This window comes from Lithobates pipiens, unplaced genomic scaffold, assembly GCF_037356315.1.
Source record: "Lithobates pipiens isolate NorthernLeopardFrog02 unplaced genomic scaffold, aLitPip1_a1.2 Scaffold_3, whole genome shotgun sequence".
Classification (NCBI taxonomy): domain Eukaryota; kingdom Metazoa; phylum Chordata; class Amphibia; order Anura; family Ranidae; genus Lithobates; species Lithobates pipiens.
Window position 1 is genome coordinate 24,998,085 of NW_027507790.1, and position 21,420 is coordinate 25,019,504.

Sequence of the window (21,420 nt, forward strand, 5' to 3'; positions counted from 1 at the left end):
GGTTGGGAGCAATTTTTGAATAAGTTAAGTTGAATAAGTAGTATTTCTGTTTAAATAACTAAAAATAATGTACATGATGAGCAAAATATATTTTAGTATTATTGTATTCTGTATCTAATGAAAGAAATAATTTAATAATCAGAATTGTTTTTAATTTGTAAACAACTACTGTAGCTGACAATGGAAATACATCACTTTGGCTCTTGAGATATGGTAATAATTAATTCCTTAACGGAATGTTTTGCTTTTTTTTTTTTTTTTTAAAGGAAATACTATATATATTCTAAGAAGAGACATGATTTTCTAGCATACAAACCTTATTTTCCTGACTTGCACAGAGGATTATATGCAGTTCCTTAAAAAGGCAGCTATGTGTTTTGCTTGAAAGTGGACAGAAGAGAAGAACAGAGGCAAAATATACTGTACATGAAAAGCAAAACAAAACAGTCTTTCTTTCTGAAGTAAAACATTTCTGGGAGCCAGCAAGTAAGAGTTTTTTGAAGTATATAAAAAAAAGTTAACAGTATTTAGCAACAAAATAGTGATTTTTATTTTTTTTTTTCTTTTCTTTCAAGACCACTGAAGAAGTCTAATTTTGCACATCCCTATGGTTGAATACAATTTAGCAGGATAGGAGAACAAATATTATAAATGAGCTGAAATACTGAAACCTATTTTTAGCATCACATCCCATAATTTCTACAAAGAATATATAAGATTTCTCAAAGGGACTTTTTAAGTGCAATAACACCACATTATATAAAAATATTTTTTTTAATACAATATAGAAAAGACATATAAGTACATAATTGAATTCAGTACAGAAATAACATAGAATAGATATGAACAATTACAATGTGGATATATCTCAACATGTTTCGCCATATAGCATAGGGCGTCTTCAGGAGAATTCTTTTTTTTTTTGCATCAGTATGCAGCCCACCCAATCCACTAATCACCATGCTTGTAGCGTAGGCACCCATACTTGGGTCTAGTTTGTTATCGACTCTCGTGTACCTCTGGCAGTGCTGCTGAGCCATCATATGCATTTCATTTTCTTATTCTTTTACTTTTTTTTTCTTTATTTGATCTCTTTTTATTATATCTTATATGCAATTTTTTCCATTTACCCTCATTTATCCTTTGTTACCCTTTTCATTTTTCCCATATCGATACAAACTTTAAAACTTAACTCCCCCCTTCCTCCCCTCTCTCCCTCCCTCTCCTTCTCTCTCTCTCTCCCCACTCCCCCTCCCCCCACACTAGGCCTCCCCCATTTTTAGGTGCTCCATTGTCTTTTTAAACTCTAACCATCCTCCCCATATGCTGTAAAAAGCTTCCATTTGATCTTCACTTATATATATATTGTTTCCGCTATTGATCTTAACCAATCTATTTTTTCTATCCAATCTTTAATAAATGGTGGGTCAGGGGTTTTCCAGCTCTTCGGTATTAAACTCTTGGCTGCATTTAACAAGTGAGGGACCAATGTTTTTTTATATTCCGTTAATGTTTTATCCGTATCGTGAAACAGGCACGTCCAAGGTTCCCTCCTTACTTGTTCTCCTGTTATCTGATAAATGTTATCTATTATCCTCTCCCAGTATGGCTGGATCTTTACACAGTCCCACCATAGGTGTACAAAGGTTCCCAGGGTATTGCAGCCCCTCCAACACATTGCTGAGGTGTCTGCTCTAATCCTCTGCACTCTCTGTGGGACAATATACCATCTCGCCAGTAATTTATAGGACATCTCCACTGTCCTATTATCCCTGGAGGTTGTGCATACTGTTCTCAGGATCTTACTTCTATGTTCCTTGTCCCGCAGGGTTCCCAACTCTTCCTCCCATTTCTTCAGATATGGGGGATCCCTCAATTCCTTTTCCTCCCCTAAGATTTTATATATTTTAGACATACTCTGTCTCAAACATCTCGAAGAGGAGAGCAATCTCTCAATAGATCTTAAGTCCCCTACCCCTCGGAGTGGCCTAGGAAGTGCCTGTATAAAGTGCTGTATTTGTGCATATCTCCAACTGTCTAACTGCCCGTTTCCCCACTTTTGTCTTATTTCTTCTAAAGTGCAAATTCTATCACCATTCATCACGTCTTTCAACATAATGTCATTTTTCTTTGCCCACCTAATAAAATATATGTATTCATCCTTCCCAGGTTTAAAGTAACTCGTGTCTAATAAAGAAATTAATAGTGAGTTAAATTGCCAGTGATTTAATTTTCCCACTTTATCCCATATTTTAAACACATTTATTGTTAGTGGGTTTGTGCTACCTGCTAATTCTCAGTGTGCCGTGGAATCCAAATCCTTTAACCTAAATCTACTCTACTTTGTGCTTTCTCAATGTTAACCCACCCTTTATCTCCCTTATCGTGTACCCACCCTGTTATTCGTGAAATAACGACTGCCTGATAATATCTCCTACAATTCGGAGCAGCTAGCCCTCCTCCTTGCTTCCCCCTTTCCAATATTGCATATGGGATTCTGGGGTTCTTACGCCCCCAAATATATTTCATTACCATAGTTCTTAATTTCATAAAGAACTCGTGTGGGACTTTTATTGGAATCATTTGGAACACATATATTAACTTAGGTAATATAAACATTTTTAACGCGTTTATTCTCCCTATTAACGAGAGGGGTTTATATATCATATGTCTTAAACAATCCTTAACCTTATTCAATATAGGGGGATAACTGGCCGCATATGCAGACGACAGTGATGCTGTAAGCCTTATACTCAAGTACCCCAACTCCCCCTTACACCAAATGAAGGGGAAGGAGGTTTGAAGTATCTTTTGTTCTTTTTTAGATATATAGATTAGATAGATTTTTTACATAAAATAATATGTCATCCGCATACGTGGACATCTTATACTCCTCTTTACCTATTTTCACCCCTCTTATATCTTCATTTTTCCTAATTGCAGCTAATAAGGGCTCTAGGGCTAGGACAAACAACATTGGAGATAATGGGCACCCCTGCCTTGTGCCATTGTATAGCTCCAGTGCAGGGGAGAGGCTTCCATTTATTTTTATTTTTGCTGTCGGATGGGAGTAGAAAGCCATTATCCATCTCAGCATTTTCTCTTTTATTCCCAGGTATCTCAACGTTCCCATCATGAAGCCCCAGTCGACCCTGTCAAATGCCTTCTCTGCATCAACTGACAGCAGGACGACCGGGGCTTCCCTCCTTTCAACTTCATGTATCAACAGTAGAGTTTTAAGGCAATTATCCTTTCCCTCCCTCCCTGTGACGAACCCCACTTGATCCTTATGTACCCACTGTGGCAGCAGTGGTTTTAACCTTCACTTTAGAGAATATCTTCATATCCGTGTTCAATAAGGAAATTGGTCTGTAACTCTCTGGCGCCATTGGATCCTTGCCTTCCTTTAAGATCAGAGTTATATAGGCCATCAAAGCTTCTTCCCTAAGTTTTTCCCCTTCTGCTACCGCGTTCATATAATCGCATAGTTTGGGTACCAATATCTTTTCAAACTTCTTATAATACATAATAGGGTATCCGTCTGGACCCAGACTCTTCACAATTGCCATCTCCCTTACTGCCCTTGACACTTCCTCCTCCATTATTGGGGCTTCCAGTAACTCCAATTCTTCCTCTGGGACTCCCTGCAGATCTAGCTCCTTCAAATACTCTAGGATAACATTCCCATTTCTTTTATTTTCCTCCTCCTGCCCTACCCTGTATAGCTGGCTATAAAAACTATGAAAAACTGCTGCTATTTCAGGGGTAGAATGCATAATTTCCCCTTTCCTGTCTCTGATTTTAGCTATAAAGGATGCGTTTCTTTTTTCCCTTACTACTCTCGCTAACCATTTCCCCGATTTATTCCCCTCCTTATGTCTCATTTTATCTACCATATGGGAAACTTGTTTCCTCTCCTGATCCAGGAGTTCATCCAACTCTCTGGTATCCCCTTCGGTCTCGTCTGTTGTTCTAATTCATATATTTCCCTGCGGAGGTCCCGCATCCTCTTCCCTTTTTCTTTTTTATCCTTGCCCCAATACTTATTAAGATTCCTCTTATGTATTCCTCTTATGTATGGTTTCCCATATAGTACCTCTAGAGACCTCCGGGGTTTCATTCCTAAGGAAAAACTCCTCCAGCTCCTGTTCGAATTTATTTTTAACCTCAGAATCCTGAATCAAGGATTCATTGAGTCTCCACATTCCCCTCTTAACGGGATCTATTGATATCTCTAATTGAACTATTATTGGGGCATGGTCAGACAGAGAAATAGATTTTATTCCCATATCTTTGAGTAATGGGATCATTTGGTGTTCAATCAATACATAGTCTATTCTAGAATATGTCCCATGAGCCGCCGAATAAAACGTATAATCCAAACTATTCGGGTGTTTGATTCTCCAAGCATGTACCAGCTGATGTTCCAATAACAGGGACCTATTTTGTCTTAACATTGACCAACGAGGGGAGCCCACCGTGGAGTCCGTCCGTGGGTCAATACACATATTTAAATCTCCCGCCACTATTAATTTGCCTTTTTTAAATTCTCAGGAATATATCCAGGTCTCTATTCGGTGAATAGATATTCGCTATGGTATATTCCACATCGAGTAATCTTCCTCTTACAAACAAAAATCTCCCTTCTGGATCCGCTACTCGCTTCTCCATTTCAAACCTTATGCATCTAGCAAATCCTATTGCCACCCCCCTTGCATAACTCGATTTAGAATCACCATAGGACCACAAAGGAAACTGCCAAGAGGACAATCTCCCTCCGGCTTCGTGTGATATATGCGTTTCCAGAAGGCATATCCCATTCACTGCATAGTACGCTAATTCCTTATTCACCCTGAATCTTTTTTTGGGGGTGTTTATGCCCCTAACATTATATGTTATCAGTTTTAACACAGTCATATATCATCTAATCCCTCCTCCCCCTTCCCCCTCTCTTTCTCCCCATGGGAGACCAATATGGTCTCCCCCTGTCAGAGGGAAAACACAGAGAGAGGAAAAAGGGGGGGGGGGAGAGAGAGAGAGAGAGATGTCTACAACTGAGAGAGAAAACAATCACCCATATCAAACCCCCCCTCCCACCTCTCCTCCATTCGGAAGAGTGAACAGATTCTGTATTTGTTCTTTGCTTGGGTACCCTGACGCCCAACTGGTTGTCGTTTGATTTCCCAGCATTCTTTGGGGCGAACCTCTCTGATCGCGGTCTGCCAGGTCCCCCCCTCTCCTACCACCCTAACACCCACACAGACCCCGGGTCCCACTCCCCCCAGGAGATAAGTAAAGATGTTTATACCCCATCTCTTTCTCCCCCCCTCGGGATCTGTAATCATTGCCTACTGCTAGGTCTCCTTTCCCCTTCTCCCCCCTCCTCCCACCCCGGTAGAGGGGGGGGGGAGAGAGAGAGAGAGAGAGATGTCTACAACTGAGAGAGAAAACAATCACCCATATCAAACCCCCCCTCCCACCTCTCCTCCATTCGGAAGAGTGAACAGATTCTGTATTTGTTATTTGCTTGGGTACCCTGACGTCCAACTGGTTGTCGTTTGATTTCCCAGCATTCTTTGGGGCGAACCTCTCTGATCGCGGTCTGCCAGGTCCCCCCCTCTCCTACCACCCTAACACCCACACAGACCCCGGGTCCCACTCCCCCCAGGAGATAAGTAAAGATGTTTATACCCCATCTCTTTCTCCCCCCCTCGGGATCTGTAACCATTGCCTACTGCTAGGTCTCCTTTCCCCTTCTCCCCCCTCCTCCCACCCCGGTAGAGCCGGTGGGGGATGTCTAATTTACTGTAGAACTCTGTTAAGTCCTCTAGGAACCTTAAAACCGCAGAGCGTCCATCTCTCCTGCCCCTCAGGCATGCTGGAAATACCCATTGATAGGGGATATTCAGTGACCTCATTTGTTCCGTCAAAGGTTTGAGGAGTCTTCTTCTTGTCAGTGTTTCTCCTGCCAAGTCTGAGAATATCTGCAACTCCATCTCTTTAAACATAATTTTGTCCATCTTATGTATCTTTTCCAAAACGTGTGCCTTTTCTTCGTAAGTAATGAAATCTAACTATTACGTCCCTTGGATTTTCATTGGCTTGGAATTGGTATCTCGTGATCCTATGTACTCTGTCTAATTTTATTATTTCTTCTTCAGCTCCTCCTAGTATGGGATTAAACAGGTCCTGCATTATTTTGCTTAGCTCATCGTTTTTAAACTTTTCTGCTAGTCCTCTTATCCTCAAATTTTTCCTTCTTCCCCGATTTTCTTGATCTTCGATTTTATATAGGATCAATCTATTTGTTCTTTGGATATATTTCATTTGTTCCCTTATTTCCACCAAATTCTGGTCATACGTATTCATTCTTTCTTCCACTTCCTCGTCTCTACCCAACACTTGCCCTATGTCTGCCCTCACTGCCGCAATATCAATTTTTAACGAAATTTCCACTTTAGACAATGCTTCATTAAATATTTCTCATACTAGGCTTAGGTTTACTTGGGGCTCCTCTGATCCTAGCCCATCATCTATTACGGGGGGGGGGGTGCCCCTCCTTTCCTTTTCTGTTATTCACTTCTTTTAACCTTATCCTCTTCCTGGGAGCTCTCAACCCCCAATTCTAGCACATGTAATACACATATCTTTAGATTTTTCCACTGCAAGCTCCTCCCCCATCCCTCTAGGTTTACTGGTTCCGGTTCCAGTCTTCCCTGAGGTTACCTGTCTGGGAGTTCCCTGGCTGTTCTCCGTCAAACTTGTCTCCCCCAATACCGTTGAATTCCCCCGGGCTAACAGCCCCGAGCCCCATTTTTTTATTTGCCTTCCCCCGCATTCTTTTCCACCCCCACCCCTCTTCTATCAACTGCCAAGCCTTTCAACCCGGGGGAGGGAAAGGGGGGGAAGGAAGGGTAAAAAAGAGGGTGACGCGTGCACCGATCGTGTCAGTCTTTACCCAGCCTAGAGAACAATATCTCCTAAACTGATATAATCTGCTTCCTACAAGATCATCAGTTTAAGCAGATTAGTTGGCGGGAGGCAGGGCACCAGGCCCCTGAATTAGAGTGTATATATTTCTCGATTTATATGGGCAGACTATATCTTTTAGTACAGCGTCCCCAATCGTGGCCCAGAAGTATCACTCCTTTAACTGTCCGTCCTTGGACCACCCAATTTCATAGAATATCCAGAAGTTGGGCTTATGACCATTGCTCCGCAAAATAGCTTTTACCCGCCTGACCTTCCTGGTACAGACCTTTTTGCTTTATATTATCCAGCAGCTGTCCAATTAGTGGCAAGGAAAAGAGATATGCATATGTGAAAATGCCTGATAATTTTGCTATACCACCTCCAACTGAACAGTCTCTACACGCAAGTTAACGGGGGAGACCGAGGACAGGGGGGGGCGATCTCCGCCCAGATCCGTATCTCAAATACTGTTGTTGTTTTATTTTCGTATGATACAGCAATATGTATGCCAATTTAATTGGTAGCTGATAGATGTAGTGCTCTCTTAAATTGGGGGACCTCTATCCCTCTATTAGTGCGTACCAGTCGCACTTTTTACTGTGACTCCAATATGATGCTCCCTTCCATGCTCATCCACAGGTCCCTCCACTATTCCCCAGAATGTCACTGTGTTAAGTTATCGCAGGCAGCTACACAGTTAAATGACCTTCCCCAACTGTCTTTGCCAGTACAGACCCAGTCATTTTCCACTATTTAGCAACAGTCCATCCATTGAGAAAGCAGACAAGCAAGAATATAACAGCTAAACAGTTAAATGACCTTCCCCAGCTGTCTTTACCAGTGCAGACCCAGTCAATTATTCAGCAACAGTCCGTCCATTGAGAAAACAGATATGCATAGATATATCAGTTTTTGGTAGTTTACATTACCACCTCCAGCCAAATCAGAGTGGGAGAGAGAGAGAGGTCCTCGGCTGCGCTGTGTGTCCAGATACCACCTCACAGGCTCTGCTCCGTTCCTTTAACACTGGTGCCTCCAGCCTTCCATTCGGTGTTACACTGTGGGGGGGGGGGGAGAGGGGCACTTGCCGATCCAACGCTCTGTCACTCGCTTCACGCAGACCCCGCCGGTCTAAGCGAGTATGCCGCGTGGAGCGCTCAGCAACTCATTTCCCCCAGGGCTTCCACTCGGCCCGTGCAGGAAATCAGGTGGCGAAAGAGCCAGGAGAATTCATTTATGTCGCATAAGCACACAATCTCTGAAATAAAGAAAAAAGATAAAAAAAACACACAAAACAACACTAATCAATATAATTGTAATTGTGCACTGCACAGGATATCATAGAGACCACAAGTCTCGACCTCAAAAGCTGACCTATACATTTCAATTGAACTAGTATGGATACTCCACACGTGGCTGGATAAAAGCAAGGATACCATAGAGAGGGATATATTCTAGAAAGCCATCTGTTTAACATAAAAAAGGATATATATATATATATATATATATATATTGCTCACAAGGAAGCTGATTGCTCACAAGGATAGCTAAAATCACAATGTAAATATCTGTACTCAGCCCACCACAACCTTTTTAAATTAGGGCAATTTGTGATAATATAATATGATATGAATTTCATGGAACATATAACAATTAACATCACCATCGTGCTTTTTTCCCCTCTTATTGTTTTACTTAGATGAATGCCAATCAAAGCAAAGTGGATGAATTTATAATTCTGGGATTTCCTGGTTCTCTTAGTTTGCAATGTTTTTTCTTCCTGCTCCTACTGATAACATATCTGTTAACGCTTACAAGTAACTTTGTGATCATCATTATTACATGGATAGAAAGTAGTCTGCACACACCTATGTATTATTATCTTCGTAACCTCTCTTTTCTGGAGATTTGTTATGTTTCTGTAATTGTGCCCAAGATTCTCACCACTATTACTCCACATGGGAGATATATTTCTTTCCCTAGCTGCATAATACAGATGCTTTTCTTCTTCTTTTTGGGATCCACAGAATGTTTTTTATTTGGTGTCATGGCGTATGACCGCTACTTGGCCATCTGCAAACCACTGCGATACACAATTCTCATGGATAATAATATGTGCTACACTTTTAGTATAGTCTCAGTCATTGGAGGCTTTGCGACCACTTTTCCAAATATTGTCTTAATCTCCCAACTTACATTTTGTGGAGGTCATATTATTAACCATTTCTTTTGTGACACTCCCCCCCTACTTAAACTGTCTTGTGCAGACACATACCTAATTGATATGTTGGATTTTGTGTGTGCTTCACTAGTGTCATTATTTTCTTTTTCTGTGACATTGATTTCCTATTTATATATTTTTGCAAAACTCTTACATATACCTATTAACAATAGAAAAAAAACCTTTTCTACTTGTTCCTCCCACTTAATTGTTGTGTTTATTTATTATAGTACTGTTATATTTATGTATGTTAGACCAAAAGTAAGTTTGACTTTTGCCCTTAATCGAGTAGTTGCAGTTTTTTACACTGTGATAACACCTATACTTAATCCTCTAATATACTGTTTAAGAAATAAAGAAGTGAAACATTCAATTAAAAAGCACCTGGGCACTTGGAAAAACAATTATATGAGATAGCAAACATATTTTTTTATAAGGTAATGTGAAGTGTTATTGTATATATTTTAATTCCTTTTTACTTCTTTTTTTTATTATGATGGAAAAAAAAAAATGTTTCTTAGGGAAGCCAGGGCTAATACCACCAAAGAAACTACCTTACAAAACCTTCTGACCTCCTCTAAACAATCAGTTTTTTTTCCTATTCCTCGATGCAGAGAAGGTATTTTACAGGGTGGCCGGGGATTACATGGAAGCTGTACTTAGGTTCATGGGTTTAAGTAATCACCTATTAAGCTTCATAATGGCTCTCTACGCTAACCCTATGGCTAGGGTCCATGTTAACAGCCTCTTGTCAAATGCCTTCTCCATACATAACGATACGAGGCAGGGGTGACACTCTCCCCCCTACTGTTTATACTCACCTTAAAACCCATTCTACGCTGCCTTAAATACAACCCAGATATTAGAGGGGTACATACCCCGACAAGGAATACAAACTACCGGCCTTCGCCAATGATATACTTATATTTCTTACAGAACACCACATCTCTCTTCCCATCCTATTAGCAGAATTTCGCCAATTTAGAACAATCTCTAATCTCAAAATCAATTTCTCCAAATCCTATGCTCTAAATATCTCCCTACCCAATCACAACATTGTCACTCAATGTCAAAGAAATGTTCCCTTCCAATGGGAGGAAGATGCAATAACATACCTAGGCATTCAAATCCCCCGACACCTTCAAAATCTGTACCACAAAAACTATTTGCCTATTTTACAAAACCTCACCAGTGATCTAAAGCGCTGGAACAAGCCCATCTTTTCATGGTTTTGCAGAGCTGCCATGCTAAAAATTAATGCCCTACCCCGCCTACATTATATCCTACAAGCTGCTCCAATCCACATCCTCCTCGGCTTTTTTCCGGAACTACAAAAGTTTATGCACTAAGTTCCTATGGGTACATAAAAGACCAAGATTTAGATTCAATCACCTCTCCTACCAGACCTCAGAAACTATTATCATGCCTGTCACTTCTCCAGAATTCTCGACTGGAACATCTACAATAAACACAAAGACTGGGTTACCCTTGAAGCTTCTTTTACCTCCTCACCCCTAAACCTACTACCTTGGAACTTCCCAAAACACATACCAATGGAAATTCACTGCCACCCTCTAATTGGCCCGACCATCAGATGCTTTCATAACATCTGTAAGTCATCCTCAATATCGACCACACCAAGTCATCTCACTTCCCTACACCTTAACCCTGACTTCCCTCCCGGAATGCACAGCAACTTCCTAAAAGACAGTTGGCCACACAGAAATGTCCTGATACGGGGCGTGGCTTGGCACACAGAGGAAATGGCAGCTTGAATGCTGAGCTCCGAGAGACCCGCGGCCCCTGAGCTCATCTCTGGCATCCCTCATGGCCTAAAATGAGCGGAGCGAGCAAGCACACATTGGGGAATACATCCCGCCATTTGTCAGCAGCCTTATCAGCCCGCAGTATCCCAGAGAACTTCCGCAGTAGGTCCCGCTCCAGCTGTGGAACACCACTTAAGATGGCGCTGGCTCAAGGTGAAGAGGACGAGCTGAGCGAGGGCTCCCAATCGTCAACAATCTCAGGGTGCGGGAAATCCCGGAGTCCGTCAGTGCTGACCAAATTCCCTCAGCCCTCCGGTCGATTTTCAATAAGCTGCTGGAAAAGCCCCTAGACTCCCCCAATGAGTTTATGCGGGCGCATAGAGCCCTACAAATTAAAACACCAGATGACGTACCTACTAGGGATATCATCTGCTGTTTACAGAGCTTTCCCCTAAAAGAGGACATTTTAGCTCAGGCTCGGAAGAGTGATCAATTTCTCCTTAACGACAGTACTTTAGACCTGTACCAGGACTTATCACCGATCACCCTGCAAAATAGGAGAGCGCTGCGCCCCCTGCTTGATGTGTTGAGAGGGAAGGGAATCGTTTATAAATGGTGGTTCCCTTTCCCGCTACTGGCGACGGTGGGTGGCAGACAACATATTCTGCGGCTGCCGAGTGACCTTCTTGATTTTTGCACGAATCTGCACATCCCACTCACTGAACTTCCGAAATGGTATGCAGAGTTCAGGGAGCCCGGATAGTACACCTCACACCACCCCCACCAAGCCTCCATAAAAAAAAAACAATTTTGGGAAGCAGTCAAGCTCCAACACGGGCCGCTCGCCACACGCACCTAAGCAGTCCAGGAACCAGAATCAGACCTGACTTTTTTCACTACGCCCCTGCAGTTTGACTTAGGAGTAGAGTGGCTTTGACTCCGGTGGACAGTGGCTCATATATTACTGTCTTTCTTTGCCGTAAGGCTGCCCTGTTATGTTGTACTGATCCCGCCTTTTAATTGACACAAGGAATAGGAAAAGAAAAGGAAAAAGGAAAAGGGAAAAGAAGGAATTTTTTTTTCTGTGTGCTCCAAACTTAGAGGGCCTGTTCCTGTTAAAGTTATACATTTGGTTCGGTATTTTTGCTCCCCTTCCGGGGTATCCCCGGACCTATTAGAGCTAACACTCCTATGAGAGGGTTAGCCAGTGCGCTATTGCCTGTTTATTAGCAGACAGCTGATATCCTGACAAGCCTCTATGCCAGAGATGCTATTGTTATCTTGTTCACGTAATTTTGCTGAAAATGGGTCTCTAGACAGCTATAGTTTTGTGTTCTTAATTTAGTTTCTTTAGTGGGCCCAACATTTGCAGTATTGTCTAGAGACAGTTGACGCCCGTGTGGTGCGCCTCCCATGCTTCCCCAAAGTGGGCGCTGCCTTGTTTAGCTCGGCGCAGCTAGTGCTCACAAGATAATTTTGAGCTTGCAGTTGCCCGACTGTAGGTATATTTCTTACACGATTTGGTTGGTGCCCCATATTTGGGGCCTTTCTCCTCTTTCTCTCACTTTACCCTCTGTCTGTTTTGTCTTAGCTTCTCTTTCCTTTCTGTCCCTTTCCCATCCCCTCCCCCCTCCCCTTCCTTTTTTTTTTTTGCCCTTCGTGCAGGAGAATACAAGGTCTCTACATAGGCCACCAAGATGGCCTACTCTTCTTTGGGATGCGCCCCGACCGTGATTTCCCATAATGTGCAGGGTCTGAATATCCTGGAGAAAAAGGACATCCTTACAGGAGACGCATTTTCATGCCAACAAAATTACCAATCTATATCACAAAAATTTCCCAAAAGTCTACCATGCTACGAACCCTGGGGCAAAAACTAAGGGGGTTTCCATACTTATAAATAAATCAGCGGACTTCGAGGTGACCCAGCAGCTAGCAGACCCAGGTGGCAGGTTATTATTTTTAAAGGGGATGTGGGGCTCCTCTCCCCTGACTTTAGCGAACGTGTATTTCCCCAATAGGGCATATGTATCCTTTTGCAGAAACATGATTGATGAGTTGAAGGGCTTTGCCTCGGGACGAGTGCTCTTGGGAGGTGATTTTAATATCCCTCTGCATCCACTGCAGGACACGTCCATAGGGAAATCAAGCCTTTCTTATCGGGCACTGAAACAAATTAAGGCTTCCATATTTCCCCTTACCTTGATCGACTCATGGAGGACGGTCCATCTGAGAGGGCGAGATTTCACACACTACTCGGTACCACACAGAAAGCACTCCCATATTGGCATACAATCATTTTCTGATCACGCTCCTGTCGCTCTGACTATTAGATGACCGACGCCGGTTCTAAACCATGTACGTGGAGGTTGAATCCTTCCCTCCTTACAGACCTCGACATTAAGACCAGATTAACTGACACTTTACACAATTATTTTGTGGAAAACTCCTCGGAGGACCTTTCTCCCTTGACCATCTGGGAACCGCACAAGTGCGTCATGAGGGGGGAATTGATCTTCTTAGGAGCGACCTGTAAAAGGGAAGCTGAAAACAAGCTTCAGTCATTAGCGACCCAGATTGCACGCCTTGAAAGCCAACACAAGCAATCTTTAGATGAGACAGTGGCAGAGGAACTCCCGTCCCTTCGTCAAGAATTGCGGATTATTTTAGATTCAAAAGTAAAAGAGCGCTGTTTTTAAAAAAAAAAGTGTATTACGAACACGGGGACAAAGGGGGCAGGCTGCTGGTTAAAGCTCTGAAAGAGGCCTCTCTGGCCAATAATATCATAGCAATCAAGACTACAGAGGGCAATTTGACTAATCGCACCGAAGACATTGCGGCCTGTTTCCAACAATTTTACGTCAAACTCTATAACATACCAAATCCACACAGACCTCCCGAGCTTAGAGGGGTCCCATTATTGGGGATTATTTAACACAGAGTGGAATGCCCACCCTTACCCCGGAGGAAGCAGAGTCCTTGGAGGGGCCAATCACTTCAGCTGAGCTGACAGACACAATCAAAAACCTTAAATCCGTCAGGAGCCCTGGCCCTGACGGGTTTTCAGCCCATTATTATAAAACCTTTAACGATATTTTGACTGAGCCCCTATTAAATACACTAAACTTCTTAATGGTACCACGACAACTACCAGAAACGTTTTTGGAGGCGCATGTCACGGTAATACCTAAACCGGGCAAAGACCCGACAGATTGCGCCAGTTACAGGCCAATTTCTCTTCTGAACCTAGATTTAAAAATTCTCGCAAAGATTGTAGCAAACAGATTAAGCCCTTTCCTCCCACAACTGATTGGACTAGAGCAGGTGGGGTTTGTCCCAGGTAGGGAGGCCAGGGACAATGTGACGAAGGCTCTTGATTTAATTACTCACTGCCGTAAGGCGGGACTCGAGGGCTTTCTCCTGTCAACTGACGTGGAGAAGGCCTTCAACAGGGTCTCTTGGGACTACCTGTTGGCCACTTGTTCATACATTGGCCTGAAGCCGCACATGCTAGCCTGGATTTCTTCCCTGTATCAGAATCCAACAATGAAACTAAAAATCAATGGGTCCCTGTCTGGTAAAGTGCAGGTGCAGAACGGTACCAGGCAGGGATGCCCACTATCACCCCTCTTATTCATCCTGACGTTGGAACCTTTCATCCGCACCGTGAATAGTTCCCCATCCATATCTGGTTTTAAAGTTGGTCCCAAAACTTAAATCATCACCATACGCAGCAATTTTGTATTATTCTTTCTGACTCATCCGCATACGTCCATACCCAATTTACTTCAGGCCTTTTCCACATATGGCTATGTGTCTCATCTAAAGATCAATTACAATAAATCAGAGGCAATGAATCTTACCTTACCGGGGCCTTCACTGACTCTGGCCCAACAGAATTTCTCCTTTAAATGGGTGTCGGAAGCACTCAAATACTTGGGCGTGAGACTGACCCCTGTTCTGGACACTGTGCATACCAAAAGTTTCAAACTCTTACTTCGAGCAATTGAGATTGACCTCACCAGGTGGTCCCCGAGACCCTTCTGGTTCGGAAGGGCGGCCATTATTAAAATGGTCATACTTCCGAGATTGCTTCATTTGTTTCATACGCTGCCTATCTTTATACCGACTAGTTTTTTTAAGCATCTCCAATCTACAATGTGGAGATTCATGTGGGGGGGATAAAAGGCCCCGCATAAACTTCCGCATCCTGATGAAGCCTAAAGAGGAGGGAGGCCTCGGCCTTCCGGACCTTAAATGTTATTACTATGCCTCTCACTTGGCTAGGATAATTGATTGGCATTGTCATATCTCGCACAAGGACTGGGTAATCCTGGAGGGACTTTTCTCCACCACGCCATTGAAATTCGCCCCCTGGATCGTTAGGGGAAAATGCCCCCGTGAGCTCATGCAACATCCACCTATAGGTGCTTCCCTTGGGGTTTTTCATAAGGTAGCTGCCTCGCACCAAATTACTTCCGTTCCTGGACCGCTTACCCCCCTGACAGATAACCCAGATTTCCCCCCAGGCGTAGACTCAAGGCCCTTCACACGAGGAGACAACACACCTTTAATCACAATACAATTAATAGAGAGGGGCCCAATTATTTCTCATGCTAAGCTGCTGGAGAATCTCTCACCTGCTGTACTCTCATTTTGGAATTATAGGCAAATTCACAATTTTCTTTCGTCACTGGCCAGGCGACCGGGAGTCACTAGTGAACCGACGACGTATGAGTAAATTTGCTTAAAAGAGGACCCATTCAGGAAAACTACTTCCTTTTTGTACACACTTCTCCAGCGTGGGAAGGGGTCAGTCTTGGTAGGGTTTAGGAAGCAATGGGAATCTGTTTTACAGACCCAATTTACAGACTCTCAATGGCAGAGTGCTTGCATCCTGGCCCATAAGTGCTCTATTAGCACAGGGATCCAAGAGAACTCGTATAAACTTCTTTCAAATTGGTATGCCATGCCTGACAAGGTGAAAAAATGGTACCCGACTGCCTCGGACTCATGCTGGAGATGTGGAGAAGCCAAAGGCGACATGCTCCATATATGGTGGAGTTGCCCACACATATCCACATACTGGGACAAAATTTGAGAATTAACTCAAAGCATCTCAGACCCCCAAATCAATCTTACTCCCCCTAGTTGTCGCCTGCATATCTCAGACACCTCCCTGGCCAGATATAAGAAATCCTTAACCAAACATCTCCTAATAGCAGCCAAAATGCTAATACCCAAGTACTGGAAAAGTACATCTACTCCCTCGATTAGGGAATGGTTATTCACGGTAAATCATATATTCCAGCTTGAAGAAACCCTAGCCATAGCTAACGAGTCGGCGGATAATTTTCATAGAACCTGGGCACCATGGCTTGAATTCAAATTCTCCGATAGGTACACACAGTTGACAACTGGGTGAGGCTTGGTCTTGGACCCATGGGGCTCCTGTCTCACCCCCTTTCCCCTTCTGGAGGGTAGATTTGTAGATCCGTATTGTCTTACGCGCCTCGCCTTAGCACTTTTGTGGGATTCCACGGATTCTCCTGTGTAGGGGCTTAACTCCCCCTTTTTTTTTTCCTTCCTTCCCCCCCTCACCTTCCTTTTTTTCTAGCTCTCCTTGTTTACCTTCATTACCTTATAGCTAACAGAAACTAGGCCTTCTGTGGATCTATAATTACTTTGTGCTCTAATAGTCTGGACTTTGTTGAGAGTCTTTATCTAATACATTGTTCAGTCATATACTGTATGGTTGTAATATGCGAGTTGTATTGCATGTAGCTATATCTGGAACTCTGTATTTTCCTTATCTATGGTTCTGTTCTGTTGTAATTTTATTTATATCTTGTTCAATAAAATTTCTATTGGAAAAAAAAAAAAAAAGAAATGTTCTGATACACCAGTTCTTCTCTCAAGGTAAACTTTTACCGCCTGAAAATCTCCCAAAAAAGGAAGAAGGTATGTTTATCTCCCTCTGGAACCACACACTACTCTTGTACTACATACACTCCCTAGACAGGAAATTCAAAGTCTCCAGACCCCTATTACCCTTTGAATCCTTATATATAAAGTAATACCCCCAATGCCACTTAATCTCGACATTACACTCCCTCTCATTCATGGATGTCCCCTCCAATACAGCCCTGGTATGTACAGCATAAGTAAATGACCTCTCCCAGCCCCTATCACCAGAAGACTGGCAACAAATCTATCTGAATAATCACAAGGGATCCATAAATGTTTCTACACAAGAAAACAGATACAAAGTCCAAATCTGATGGTACTGCACACTGATCCACAAATTCAACCCAGACATTCAAGATACTTGCTGGAGATGCCAACAGGAAAAAGAAACCCTTCTACACATATGGTGGAGTTGCCCCACCATTCAAACCTTCTGGGTGGAAGTACACCAAATTATTGAGAAGGTAACTACATACACGCTTGATTTTTCCCCGGCACAATTCATTTCACACGTTACCACCTTGTCAAACAGCAACTATTTCAAGTCCCTAGCCATGCACATGGTAAATGCCACAAAACAATGCATACCAATTCACTGGGAAACCCAATATACCTCAGCAATCAAAGAATGGCTAAAGAGAATTGATAATATTGCAGAAATGGAGCACCTCATCAGCATTGCGCATGACACTCTTAACAAATTTTCATCCAAATGGGCCTGTTGGACCCATTTTCAGACAACAGACTACCAAGACCGAACCACTGCCACCACTTCACCCATCTGACACTATTCTATTACCCAGGTCTAAACAAGCCCATAACCAGATACATAATTGACAACCCCTGTTAAACATCTCTAATAATATAGTAATCTGATTCCACTAGTTACAAACCCACAACAACAACCATCACCCCCCCACCTTTCCCAACGGAGGGAGAGAGAGATGGACAACCACCCCCTCCATTCCCCTCATTCCTGTAGCCTTCCCATAAAAACCTCTTCACTCACTTCATTCCCTCCCCCTTCCATAATCCATGCTGTAATTACCCCCCCCCCCAGTCTTTCATTCAAGCCCCCCCCCCTCAAACACATGAACATCTCGTTATTTGTACAGAAACTCATGCTCTGACCTTGACTTATAACCCTCCATACAACTGGATTCACATCCTTGTTACTTCGACTTAGATTACGCCACTCCTCCTACACTGACAGACATACCAAACTAACCCCAATTGAACAAACAGTTCTCAGAACATAGAGAAATCAACAATCCCTCGTTACAGGGTTCTACCTTAATGTCCCACTGTTAATTGAGAAACTGATGTCATCAGCTTTAAAAACTAAGATTATAATAGTGGACTCAGTGGACACACTATTAACTCCCAACACTGGTGTCAGCAGAAGCACTATTAACCCCCAATACTGGTCTCAGCGGATGCACTATTAACCCCTAATACTGGTCTCAGCAGACACACTATTAACCCCCAGCACTGGTGTCAGCAGACGCACTATTAATCCCCAGCACTGGTGTCAGCAGATGCACTATTAAACCCCAGCAGTGGTCACACTATTAACCCCCAACAATACCCCCTACAGTCCACAAATATTCCTCTACACACTTCACAAATATCTCCCACTCACTTCGCAAATTGCCCCATCCACACACTTCAAAAATACTCCCCACTTCACAAATACCCCCCAATTCACTAATACCCCCTCTTCATGAAAGACTTTGCTTAGTCTCTGTGTGATATCTCACTCACCTCTCCTCCTGCCAGTCAGCTGGTGGCCTGATCTGCCTCCCGAGTCCTCTCCTTCTGTCAGGTCCTGGCTTCAACACAGGCCTAGTGGCAGGGCATACCAAGAATGCCACAGTCTCCCACCCTGAGTGGAGGCTGGATGAGTAGCTGCAGGAACCTGGATTTGGTGCTGGGCACAGCCTCCAAGGCTGCTCAGCTCTTGATCATCAGTGCCTAGGAGGGTGGGGCGATGGGCGGATCCTCCCTCTGCTCACTTCTCTCTATGCTCTCCTGTACTGGGCTGCAGCAGCATACAGGAGGAGAGGACACATTGAGGTGAAAAACCATAAGGGTTTACAACCCCTTTAACATGTAGGCCCTGACAACAAAGTTCTCTTATTTGCTCATTTTAGCTGTTAAATATACCATTGGAAGCATTTTGTAATATTTGTTTAATAAGTGTAAACAAATACCTTTAAAAGTAAATGTCTTCTGCGTACCTATTACATTCTCTGATTATTTTTGTGGTTAGCAGGGCAAAGGCAAAGTGTAATTTGTTTTGTTTTAGAAATATTGAAAGATTTATGTTGCTGGAGCTAACCTGAATGGAGAAATTGCTGATATTTTACAACAAATAAATCTCTACCAAAAATGGCCTTGAAAAGTTAGAACGGTAACTGCTTTTTAGGGATAATTAACATCACGATGCACTACCACTGCCGACCATTATTTATATGACATTTACTACTCAAGTAGATTTAAAATAAAATACACAAGCAGTGCAGATAGAGGGTTTGGGAGCCAAGAAAGTTTGTAGTTTCTCCAGGGTTAACCACTTGGGTTGGTCGGGAACCGGTTACGCACCCCTAGTCATTGAGGCTAAACAAATTCATGGCAAGTGAAGTTACTATTTAAAAAAAAAGAGTTTTTACCCAAACTGACCTTCTGCCACTGCAAGTTCATGCAGAGATGAAACAGAAGTAAGCAATAGAATACATCATCCACACTAGGCACAATAGGAAAGATTTACTACAGCTCAGAATCTGGTGCAGCTGTGCATGGTAGCCAGTCAGCTTCTAATTTCAGCATGTTCAATTAAGCATTGACAATAGAACTTGGAAGCTGATTGGTTTGTATGCAGAGCTGCATCAGATTTTGCACCATGCAGTTTTAGTAATTCAACCCCAGTGCTCTCTCTGCTCTTTTGCAAACCAACAAAGGATTTCTTTGAAGCCCTTAATAGTTCCATTCCTGGATATCATTATTTACAGGAAACTAATACTGCATTTCAGAGTGCAGGATTACTACCATTGTTGCAATTCAAGAGAGAATACCACTGTGCTTCCAAAGATAGTATTTTAAACATTTGTTTTCTTTTACCTGTTTCTCCATTGTGAACTAAAAGATATGACCAACAAATAGCTTTAAGCATCTACATTTAGATCATTTCTTTCTTTAGATAATTTCTGGTTAACTTTTTTGTACTCCTGCACACCACTCTTAAGCCGGCCATACATGGATCCAAATTCGACCAGTTGAGCCAGGGACCTTATGAATTTGAATCCATGTATGGGCATCCGGCTTGTACACAAATCAATCTATCATACAACCAGCTTGTCAGGTTTTCCTGAATGATTAGTGCCACCAGCTTTAGCTGGCAACACTAAACATTGTGTTCTACCGGCAGGGAAGGCTTTCCATTGGCAGAAAACATTAGAACTGCCAGAGGGATTCCCTTATCAACACTTGATGGGGGAATCAAGCGATTTTCTTTCCTTCCACACATGATGGTTGGATTGCACAGCAAAAAGTTAATTCTTTGACTGCAGGTTTTATAGATAACTTAAATGAATCAATAAAGTTGCACTATGGACAGATTTTATAACTGCTGTAAACCAAAAAAGGGAAGAAAAACTCCTAAACAAATCTTTAAAAGGTTAAAGCTGCCTATGCCTAGATCCTCCCCCTTTTTGCATAAAGGAGGGGGCAAAAAGTTTAGAAAATTAAACTGTGGCGCTAAAACCTTTTCTGTGCATCTGAGTGCGTACAAATAAGTGTTTAAAAACTGTTCGTGTTTAGAAAAAATGTTGTTTGTGTGTCCTATGTAAGATGATTTTCTCATCAGTGTGAGTGCTAATTTGCCATATATATACCTATGTGGTGCTGTATGTATGTTTTCTACCAAAGTACACAGATACCAAATAGTCAAAAATAAACAACAAAACGAAAAACACATTTTTTAGAACAATGTGCAAAAGATACTCTAAGTTAATTACTAATTAGCAATCTTAGACAAAAACCGTGCAACTAGTTGTGCAAAATAATTGTGCAAAATACATGATGTCAGGTACACACAGGAAGTTCCAGGTGAGCGGTGAGTCGAGAAGTAGTGAGGAGACGTTGTTGGAAGTGGCAGCAGAGGAGTGAAGGGCGAACATTCCCCCAGCACACCAGCAGCAGAGTCCAAAAAGCAACACAGTGGCTTATACTGTGAAGGCTCGACTAACCCTTTAAGGGTGTTTTATCTGGTGAGCTATAATCTATTATTACAGCATGGAGTGGCGCACCGGGGAGGAATGCCCTTAGCTTTTCCTGCACTAGTCACTTTATCCTATTACCAGCTCTAAAAATACTGCTATATGCGATTATCTAGCAACTTCAGGATGCGACTTTGGATTAACTTTTTTGCATATTGAAGGACACTTTTTCATGTATTTTGCACAATTATTTTGCACAACTAGTTGCACGGGTTTT

General features: G+C 42.6%; 1 protein-coding gene across 1 annotated transcript; it reads left to right on the top strand.

The window, feature by feature from the left end:
- Positions 1–306: 306 nt before the first annotated feature.
- On the top strand, positions 307–12,525 carry LOC143940228 (olfactory receptor 6B1-like). Its single transcript, XM_077461400.1, has 2 exons — positions 307–486; positions 8,672–12,525. The coding sequence occupies exon 2, from the start codon at positions 8,672–8,674 to the stop codon at positions 9,608–9,610; it is 939 nt and encodes a 312-aa protein (XP_077317526.1). The 5' UTR covers positions 307–486; the 3' UTR covers positions 9,611–12,525.
- Positions 12,526–21,420: the final 8,895 nt, after the last annotated feature.